Raw genomic sequence first — 10,401 nt, 5'->3', positions numbered from 1 at the left:
TTCTGTTAATTCTGTTTAATGCTTTGAGTCAGTGTTTTTAATTTAAACCCAAGATCGTTTTGTTGTTTTAAAGCTCTTGCAGCGCCTCCTAACAGACAGGAGACGAAGCATGGACTTGATGATGCTGGAAGGCCCCCGGTTAGTCGAAGCCCACCCAGGAGAGGAGGAAGAGCAGACAAAGGTCAAGCTCTCCACTCTGAAACAGAAGTGGGAGGCCTTACAGCTGGGGGCAGAGAAAAGGTCAGACATTTTGGTTTATTTTATTCCAACAAGGCTCGCTGCATAGCTCAGCATAAACCTTTCTGATTAATACTTGACTTTGGTAGGAGAGCACATCTGGAGCTGATTCTGCCCCGAGCTCAGCAGCTCCAGGATGAAGCAGACACATTTCAGCAGTGGCTTATGTCGATCGAACAGACGCTAGCTGAACTACGAAATGCAGAGCGAGTGATGCTGCACCTCGCAGACGCCACAGAACGAGCCAAGGTTAGAAATCTATCAGATATGCTGATTAACCACAACATTATGACCAGAGTGGATTCGTTTGAGTCACCCTATTGCCTCTGAAGCAACTCAGAACATCTGAACATTTAGGACAAGAACATTTGGACTCGTCCAACTTTGATGTACATTAGAAATTTGTGAACTGGTGTTTGGTATACGACTTCCATGTGTAAAGATGTGATTTGATCAACAATAGTGTTTAGGTGGATAACAGAGTGTAAAAGTGTCCATGTGAAATTCTTTATGATTTTTACAGCAGAGGTTGTAATGTGGTTACTCAAATGTGTCTGACTCCGAATGTTATGCAGATTTGTGTTTGATTTTAATTAATTAACAATAAATGTTGTTTCAATAGAAAGTATAATTAATTTTTTTTTTTTTCTTTTAGGCTGTTGTTGATGAGATTCAAGCCCAAACTGGTGAACTGGGAAAAATACAGACATCAGGCCTTAATTTAATGGAAGAAGTTTCAGGTAATGTGTACTAGATTGTTCTGAATGTAGAACAGACTCATTCACTGTAAATGTCCAGTAATTCATCCTGTAGTATTTATATAATGTAATTTATACAAATCCCTGTGAAAATCATCTAAATTGCTGATTCTCAGCAAATATCAGGCTGTACTTGTAAATTGTGAGAAGAAAATGTAGCTGTGCATTCCCTAAAACCAGTAAATCTTCACTTTTGCCCTGAATATTAGTAAACTAGCACATTATTATTCTTTAGCTGTGAGTTGTGATTTAATCTTCGTTTTAGTGGAGGAGGCGCAGCAGGTACAGGAGAAGATGGATGTTCTGCGTATTCGTTGCTCTGTGCTCAGTCTGAGCAGTCTGGATGTGCTGCAGAGGCTGGAGCAGGCCCTGGAAGCCTCCAGCCGCTGCACCTCCAGCCAGGAGGACCTCCACTTGTGGCTGGGACGCATCGAGAGGGAGCTCCTGGGAGCAGCAGGAGCGCAGACACATTCAGGGGATGCAGTACTTTGTGAAGCTGAGAAACAGAGGGTAACGTTTCACACAACACACTAAAATCAAGACAGGAACGCCCACGTCTGATCCATATGTTGCTACAAGTAAAAAAATCTAAAGTCATACAGATTGTCCTAATTGGTGGAAATAGTTCCACCTGTGTTTTTTCATATATGGTTTATAAAATGTATTAAATGACATTTGAGACAAAAAAGCAGTAGATGTTAAATATAATTTTAGGCAAATGTGTTATTTATTTGTTCTGTTTGCGTTTCAATCATATTTTTAACTAAATATTTGTTTTTTATTGTCTTTTATTATAACTTACAAGCTAAGCATTTGTTTTTTAATCATGAAATAGCATTTTTTTGTATGTATGGTAATATGCGTTGCAATAACATTACAAGTAGATAACTGTTTTGACCTGAGTTTCTGTTAAACATTATCTTATTATCATTTTATGTTCTTAACAAAAGGTTTTGTGATATGCTAACATCTGTGTGGTATCAGCTGGAACAGGCTGTGGTGAAAGAGATGGCTTGGTTCAGAGACACAGCGCTCAGTCTTGAGAAGCTGAAAACCATTAACCTGGATCCAGAGGTCATAGCTGAACAACTCTATGAACAGAAGGTCAGAACAATATATAAATAAATTCAAGTACTCATACCTAACAATATAGAACTTTGTAAAATCATGAAACTTACATTTAGATTGTTAAAATAATTTGAAGTTGTTTCTTGTGGACAGATTTTAGCAGTAGAGATTCTTCAACACAAGTTCAACATTGAGAAAATGGCAAAGATTGCTGAAATCTTAAAAACTTACAGTGATGAGGGAGAAGCTGGGGATTTTCAGGTACATTTGCAACTTATTTCATAACAGGTTTTTTTTTTTTTCCTTTTGAGTGTGATCAATTAAATGTTCAGTTGTGTGGTCACATTTTTATTCAGACTCCAGTAGAGGCCTTACAGGAACAGTGCAACGCCACCTCAGCCACCAATGCCCATGTAGTCCTGCAGCTTGAGCATGCCCAGTCACTTCTTGGCCAGTTCTCTGAATGTCTTGCTGAGATTTCTCCTTGGCTAGAGGACACTCAGGCTCTCATTGGCCACCTCACCCTGAGCACAATTAGCTATGAGGCATTTCGGGAACAACAGGACCTCCTGCAGGTAAAAAAAAAAACTGCCCTCAGCTTTTTCTTTCCTTTTGTCTTGTTCAACAAAGAAGTACCTCACAGTCTGTCCCCATTTTTCTTGAGCTAAATGAGCCAGTCTGCTGTGTTCTGTAAAATAATCTACTCAATTACAAGGTAACTGTTCCACCAGTGTACTATAATAGAAGTTCTGATTTGTCAGATATGCACAATGTTGTTTTTTTTGTAACCATTATGTTCCTATACAGTAAAATTATATTCTTTCAATAAATGAGCTAGCTGAATCATTCCTCTCTTTTATGTTGCTGATTTGTCCAGGGTCTTAGAGAGTCCATAGCAGAACACCGCCCTTTGATTGCACGCTTATGTGCTATAGCAAAACGCTTGTCAGAACTAAACTCGGATCAGGGAAACCAGTTCTGTCAAAAGGCAACAGAGGCCGAGGAGAAGCACAAAACCATCAGAGATCGTGTCAGAGAGACTGCCAGTCTTCTAGAGGAGTCCCTGCCAAGATTTGCGCAGGTAAGAATGGGATTTGTTCAATGAAGTACTGGTACATAAATCACATTATATTTGCACAAGAAAAAGCTTAATGTCTGTTTTTGGTCCTTCAGCTGAATGAGAGGATGACTCTTATCAGAGAGAATGTTGACCGTCTACGCAGTCGCATGCAGACTCCAACCTCTCTTCAAGGTCTCACCCCAAGGATCCAGGAGCAGCTTCAAGACAACAGGCAAACCCTGGCTGAGCTCTCCAAGCTGGAGTTGGGTCTTAGCACTGTGAAAGCGCAGGCAGATGAACTGCTGGCAAACACTAAGGCAGCAGGGGATACGTCCATCGGCACAGGTGATAAGTCTTCTCCAACATTACCTCAGTACTCACAGGCCTTCACATAACAATGTCATTTACTCGACAAAGAGCCGTCTGAATAAAATCCCTGCTATATCTGTGTTCTCAGCAATTCAGGATCAAGTGACCAGTGTGTCCCTGCTGTGGGATGAGACTCACAAGGAGGTCCAGAAGAGAGAAAGCTGGTTACTGAGGGTCTTGGACCTTGCCTTGAAGTTTTGGAGCGATGTTGGTGAAATGGCATCTGTTCTCAATGATACCCAGCAGTCACTGATGGATCTCAATGCTTGTCGGACAGACGCTGAAACCATTCGCCAAAGTCTTGAAACCATGCAGGTTTGTCTTCAACCTGTTGGAAAACTTTACATTTTAAACTTGTTTTTTTTATTATTATTTGAATGCAGTGCATATTTAATTTAATCCCTTTCTAGCCTCTCAGGGAAGATATAGACAACTTTCAGGGGGATCTGGACATCCTCGGGGTTCTTGGAATGGACCTGATGTTAGCATGTGGGGATACAGACAAACCGGACGTCACAAAAAGCATGGACGAAGTAAGAAACCTTTGTTTTTATAGAATATTTTTCTCAGTCATGATGCTCTAACTAAAACCACGTTTTATACCAAAGCTTTATTGCACATGGAACAACCTAAGCAAATTTTGGAACGAATGTCACAAGAAGTTGGAGGATTCCTTGGAGATGGCTCTGCACTATCAAGACACGATGCAGGTCAGGGTTTGATCCAGAAAAGTCTTTTACTGAGTTGCCCTGCAAAGTGTTTTGCTAGTGTATATACAAATGAAATGTGAGTCCTAAACTCTTTGGTCTATAAATACATATACTGTACGCTAAAACAGTAAAAACCACATGCAACTGTAATATAATGTGAAATTAGATGGTCTAATGTAAAATCTGGCTTTTCCTTAATAACAGGGCCTGTTTGAGTGGTTAAAATCAGCAGAGCTAAGATCTACAGAGGAGTTCATGGTAGGCACTGACCTGGAATCAGTCCAGGAGCAGCTATGTGAACTCAAGGTAAGCTCATACATCAAAGTGTTTTACAGTGAGACTTACTGAAAATACAGACTTTACTCAACACAAGTAAAACTTGATTGCAATAAATATTTAGCGTTATGTAACTTTTTCTTTTTCTTTTTTTTTGTCTCAGGAATTCAAGCGGGAACTCTACCAAAAGAAGATCGAGATAGAAAGTCTGACCCATCACTTTGTGTGCCGGCTGTCTCCAGGCTCGGAGCGGCCCGGCTCGGTGTCCCCGCTGTGTGACTTCAGACAGCGCTGGGACAACCTTGAGACAGAGACTGTAAACAGACAGGTGGGAAACAGAAGCAAATACAGAGCAGTAATTATAAACTTGCACCATCTGAATACACATAACAGACACAATTTTACAACGATATCTAGTCCTTATGATTACAATCACAGTTGCCTTCAACTTTTTAATTCCCTCTCTTTATTTAGGCATCTTTATAGTCACAACTACCAATAAAACTAAACCATCTGTCAGCATTATGCATATCCATTTGTGTTTCCAGCACCAGTTGGAGTGTGCACTGCTGGGACTGGGTCAGTTCCAAAACACACTCGATGAGCTGCGCACGTGGCTTTCCCGCACAGCTGAGCAGCTGCATGGCCACCAGCCAATCAGCATCGACCTGCAGACCTGTGAAATAGAGCTAGCTAAACATAAGGTACGTGATAATCAGGCAAACATGGCGACAACGATGCAATTATATTCATATATAAATATTTGACCTGTGATGCTTCTCTTTGCTCTAAGGTGTTACGGAATGATGTCATGTCTCATGTGCGCACAGTTGAGTCCCTGAACCAGGCAGGCAAGAAGCTGCTGGAGGCCGGTTGTGGAGACGGCACACGTGGCCTGCAGTCTCAGCTGGAGGAGCTGAATGAAAGCTGGGAGTTCGTTCGCTGCGAGACTGAGCGACGGCAGCTGGAATTAGAGAACAGATTAAGTCAGGTGAAACAAACAGCTTTTGGACGTCTAATAAAATCACAGCAACACTTAGACGTTAGTGTACTTATAGCTTCCTATGTGTTCATACAATCTGTGTAAATAGGAGCAGGTATCACCTGCTGCTGGCTGCAGTTTCTGGTGGTTCTTTACATTTTATTTTATATAAATCTTTAAATAAATGTTAGTAAACAGTTGTACTATGGTAATGTTACAGGCATCACCTCATATGAAGGAACTCTTGCTTTTTTTACTATAGCTGATCAATTGTATGGTATTAAAGCATTTAAAGCACATTTTATTTTATGACAGGTGCAGGATGTTACCATGGAGATTCAGGATCTTATACAGTGGCTGGAAAACACAGACCTCAGACTGTCCTCTTCCAAAACCATGTGGGGCATGCCTGATTCTGCAAGTGAACGCCTCAACACACACTTGGTATCAATTATTTGTCTTTGAAATACAAAACACAAAATACTGTCATTAAAACTAGCATTTTTTAAGGGATATTCATTATTTGCCAACTTTCTCGGCTTTTCTAACCTTTAACAGGAGTTGTGCAATGAGATGGAGTCTAAGCTTCATGCCTACACGCATGTGAATAATGCTGTTCACAGGATGCTGGAGCGGAGCGACCTCGTGCGAGGGTCGTGCACGGAACACAACTTATCTATTCTTGAACAAAAATGGACATCCGTTTACAGCAAAGTTCAGGAGCGCAAAGTAAATGAACTTACCTCAGGTTAACTGTTATTTACTTTCATTATGGCTGCTGGTGTATTTTTGTAGCTCACTGAGATGTTTTGCTTGCAGGCTCAGCTGATGGAGGGGCTGAGTCTGGCTAAAGAGTTTCACAGTATTGTCCAGGAAATTCTCACAAAGATGAGCGAATGTGAAGAGTCCATCGGGCTTCTTCCTCCTCCCAGCTTTGTCCTGGACACAGTTTCCACACAGCTGCAAGAACATCGCGTAAGATTACTTTAACACCTAGTGTCGCTCTGATTCTTTTGCAAATTGTTTATTCATTAAAAATGCCATTATCCTCACAGTCTCTGGTGAATGAGGTTAATGGTTACAGCGAGAAGAAGACCACGGTGGAGAGCACGGGCCGCAGGCTGACAGAGCTGAGCAGGAAGGAAGACTGTGATGTCATCCATAACCTAATCATGACCGTTCAGGATCGATACAAAAAGCTTCAGCAGCGAGCGGCGGACAGAGGCCGGATGCTGGAGGAGGTTAAAAAGAATGTTAAACAGGTAGAGGAGTGCTTAGTTCCAACGTACAAGAATAACCTTCATGGTTGTTAAACTACACTCACACCTAAAGTGTGCCAAGTGCTGCTGAGAGGAATCATCTATCTTTATACCACCACTCTGTTTCTCATATTTCAGTTCAATGAATCCTGGCGCCTCCTTGTGGACTGGACGGCAGAGATTGAACAAACGTTAGACACACATAAAGAGATCGCTGTGTCTCATGAGGAAATAAAGCTGCAACTGGTTGAACAGAAGGTGCAACTATTTATCAGCAGAATCATTTGAACTTGTTGAGGCATTGAGTATTTTCATTGAACCCCTGTTGCTTCTTGTAATTAGGAGTTTCACAAACTGCTGAGGTTAAAGAGACCCATGTACGAAGCCACGATGAAGAACGGTCGCAGCCTCCATGAGAGAGCTAAGAGCAGCCATGACAGGCAGCATCTGGAGAACATGCTGGCTGAACTCAGAGACACGTGGGACACCATCAGCGGCAAGTCCATTGAAAGGTACAGAGGGGCAGGGCTGGACAGAGAATGTTTGTTTACAGGGGGCCAAGCTGGAGTACAGATGGGGAATGGGATAACACATGCAAATAACCCATTTAAAAGAAAAAAAGCTTTTGTTTTACAAGTTTATTGTCCCCCAGATTGAGAATTGGAGATACTCTCTATCTGTTCATTCATGCATGTTCTGAGCTTGATGATTTGAAAATTAAAAGTTACCAACTTTATGTTGGTTTCTGGCCACATCTAAGCAAAGATTCATTTTGATAATGGAGTTGCCAGGTCAAAATCCAAGATGGCTACTGCCACATATGCATGCATATTAACCTTGTTAAATGATGTATAACTTGAAAAATAAGCAACGTGCCAACTTCCAAATTGGCATGAGGCAGCATCTTAGATGAAAGAAAGTTCATTATCAAAAATTGTATTGCTACGTCTAAACCCAAGATGACCACCAACATATTTTATTGTAAGCCAGCCCCCTCCCCATCATTTAAATAAACTATGCTTTCTACTCTTAATACTGTTTAAAGGTATAATATCTTCCAATGATTAGGGTGACTGAAGATTAATCCATGGTGGCCACCCCTGTTCCTGCCCTTCTGCCTGGTGATGGATAACATTCTCCTTTTATTTGCCAGGATCTATCACTCTGCACCTCCTCTAAGCAAAGACAAAAAAAGTTACCTCTGTTCTTCGACACAGTGAAACTCCTACCCACTTAAATAACTTACACTGAAAAAATAAGGTGTACTTGTATTTTCTGTTCAATTCCAGTCCAGAAAAACGCTCATCTCAAAAACTACAAACATTCACTACTCAACTCCGTCAGCGATGGGGGATGTTTACTGCAGCTTGTCATATTTAAACTGGTCATTTAATGTAAAACAGAAAGTCAGATTTTTGGGGCGCTGTGTTCATGCACATTCAGACATTTGAAATTTACCAAAGTAAACACAATTTCAGATTACATATGTGTTGTAAAATGTCTGTTTAACATTGTGATGGCACCTGAGGGGGGATGGGGGGGCACTTTATTGGTGTGGCGCATGCCACAGATTAAACAGGACCCGTCATGTTGCAAGTGATGTTCACTCTGAGCTTTATTGATGTTTTACTTTGCAGACAGCATAAGCTGGAGGAAGCTCTGCTGTTCTCAGGGAGATTCACTGATGCTCTGCAGGCGCTGAATGACTGGCTGTACAGAGCAGAGCCCCAACTGGCTGAAGACGTTCCTGTTGGTGGAGACAAAGACACCGTCAACAATCTGATCGACAAACACAAGGTACGCACAAATTAACAAGTTCTGACACCAACTGGGCTGAACATTTGCCACAAGCCTCTTTATACAAATATTATTTATTATTTACAGTTGATCCTATTTTGGGGAAAATTAACCTGCAGCTTGTGAACATGTCTTATTGTTTCCAGGCCTTCCAGAAGGAGCTGGGGAAACGAGCCGGATGCATAAGGACCCTGAAGCGCTCTGTGAGGGACCTCACCAGAAGCAGCACGGCAGACGCCCACTGGCTGCAGGAGCAGATGGACGAACTGGGGGGGCGATGGGAGGCTGTGTGCAAACTGTCAGTCAGCAAGCAGGACAGGCTGGAGGCTGCACTCCAGCAGGTACTGCTTACACACAACACCTGTTAGCATGTACAACTATGAAGACAAAATGATGTTAGATTTGAATGTTCCAGCTTTATTACGCTTGGTCTATAACGTCTTCTGCTGAAACGTTAATGCAGCTATCTCCAACAAATGAGAAAATACATTGATTAAGTTAATGTGCACAACCACAAAAGTTCCCTGAGACAGACAAAACTCTTAACGTTCTTTGCTCTTCTCAGGCTGAGAAGTTTTACGGCCTTGTTCACTCTTTCATGGAGAGGCTCACTGAGGCAGAGAGGATCCTAAAATACGGGGTCATACCTGAAGAGGAGAACGGTTTGCGGGCCTTTGATAAACAACACAAGGTCAGTTTTACCAGAAACTGAGTGGGAAAATCCTTTTATCCCAACTTATCGCCTTCTGGGGCCGTCATAGATGTTGATAAGGAGTTGTTTAAAGATGACAACACTTAGGTGTGAGAGGCATAACTGTGACATCAAGGATTTCAGCTGGTTTGGGAAAGATAATTTGATGCAAAGAGCTGTTTGCTCGAGCCACTTCAATGAAAAAGCTCATGACACGGATGAAGTATGAGATGAAAGTGTTTTTCCACTCCCCTGTAGGAATCACTGGCTGCATTACAGACTCAAGCAGTGGAATTAGAAAACATCCAGGTTTTGGGTGAGGAGATTCTAGCCTCGTGTCACCCAGATGCCATAATAACGCTCAAATCTTGGATCAGCGTCACTAAAACCCGCTATGAGGAGGTGAGTGCCTTCATGCCAGAATAATAACAAAGAAACTTTACTTTCCCTCAAAATGTCTCAGAAATTCATTGTTAAAATCAAGTTAATTGTTACAGTCAGTGAATGTGAGAAGCAAAACTGTTTCTGAAACTAAAATGTTTGTTTCTGATCCAGGTTGAGGCCTGGGCCCAGCAGCAGAGCCAGAAGATCCAGGCCAGCTTGGCAGCGCTGGACGAAGCAAAAGAAGAAGTCCAGAGTCTGCTGGACTGGATCTCATCAGCAGAGGAAGCTCTCAACCTGAGGGATCAGGAGTCTCTGCCTGAGACCTCAGAGCAGAACCAAGAACTGATTGAGCAGCACATGGTACAGTTTATCTCTACTCTGCACTGGGAGCTACTCAAGATACAAACTCACTGAGCTGCAAATGCTTTCTAGAATCTTCACATCTTCATCTTTTTATGTGCCCGTTGAAGGCAGACATGTTACGGTATACTCTCCATCATCCGTACACCTGTGAACTTTCTCTTGTCCTGCCCGTAACTTCTGAAACATTCAAGATTATTTAATGAAAGGTCATACACATATGCATCACACAGAGTGTCACATACATGTTACATCCCCCCTCATCTAAGGTCAAGGTCGAAAATCAAGGTCAAACGTTGTACAAGGTCTTTGCATGTCTGGGCCATAGCTTCTGATCCGCTCAAGACAATTAACAAACATTTTTACACGTATGCATCATCACTAGACAGAGTCTAAAAAAGTTCAATCTGGTCCTCTGGACATTCAAAAAAACAAAACAAAGCAAAAAAA

General features: G+C 41.8%; 2 protein-coding genes and 1 long non-coding RNA gene across 3 annotated transcripts in view; all 3 read left to right on the top strand.

Moving 5' to 3' along the window:
* LOC119410406 (dystonin) overlaps window positions 1-4,964 on the top strand; it is a 7,218-nt gene extending 2,254 nt beyond the window's left edge. Inside the window, exons 4-18 of the mRNA XM_037677318.1 lie at window positions 74-240; window positions 327-486; window positions 893-977; window positions 1,261-1,505; window positions 1,980-2,099; window positions 2,217-2,324; window positions 2,420-2,638; window positions 2,941-3,144; window positions 3,237-3,468; window positions 3,581-3,807; window positions 3,903-4,025; window positions 4,101-4,202; window positions 4,407-4,508; window positions 4,642-4,806; window positions 4,953-4,964. Coding sequence (XP_037533246.1) covers window positions 74-240; window positions 327-486; window positions 893-977; window positions 1,261-1,505; window positions 1,980-2,099; window positions 2,217-2,324; window positions 2,420-2,638; window positions 2,941-3,144; window positions 3,237-3,468; window positions 3,581-3,807; window positions 3,903-4,025; window positions 4,101-4,202; window positions 4,407-4,508; window positions 4,642-4,806; window positions 4,953-4,964 — 2,271 coding nt within the window. The remainder of the gene's footprint in view (window positions 1-73; window positions 241-326; window positions 487-892; window positions 978-1,260; window positions 1,506-1,979; window positions 2,100-2,216; window positions 2,325-2,419; window positions 2,639-2,940; window positions 3,145-3,236; window positions 3,469-3,580; window positions 3,808-3,902; window positions 4,026-4,100; window positions 4,203-4,406; window positions 4,509-4,641; window positions 4,807-4,952) is intronic.
* Window positions 4,965-5,348: 384 nt separating this feature from the next.
* On the top strand, window positions 5,349-6,092 carry LOC119409557. Its single transcript, XR_005186796.1, has 3 exons — window positions 5,349-5,469; window positions 5,776-5,904; window positions 6,019-6,092. It is a non-coding gene; the product is annotated as an uncharacterized LOC119409557 (long non-coding RNA).
* Window positions 6,093-9,301: 3,209 nt separating this feature from the next.
* LOC119410405 (microtubule-actin cross-linking factor 1-like) overlaps window positions 9,302-10,401 on the top strand; it is a 3,878-nt gene continuing 2,778 nt past the window's right edge. The window contains exons 1-3 of the mRNA XM_037677317.1: window positions 9,302-9,385; window positions 9,466-9,609; window positions 9,763-9,951. Coding sequence (XP_037533245.1) covers window positions 9,302-9,385; window positions 9,466-9,609; window positions 9,763-9,951 — 417 coding nt within the window. The remainder of the gene's footprint in view (window positions 9,386-9,465; window positions 9,610-9,762; window positions 9,952-10,401) is intronic.

Source organism: Nematolebias whitei, chromosome 5 (genome assembly GCF_014905685.2).
Source record: "Nematolebias whitei isolate Nwh7 chromosome 5, NemWhi1, whole genome shotgun sequence".
Taxonomy (NCBI): domain Eukaryota; kingdom Metazoa; phylum Chordata; class Actinopteri; order Cyprinodontiformes; family Rivulidae; genus Nematolebias; species Nematolebias whitei.
The sequence above is the reverse complement of the archived record's forward strand: the minus strand, read 5'-3'. Positions and strand labels throughout refer to the sequence as shown.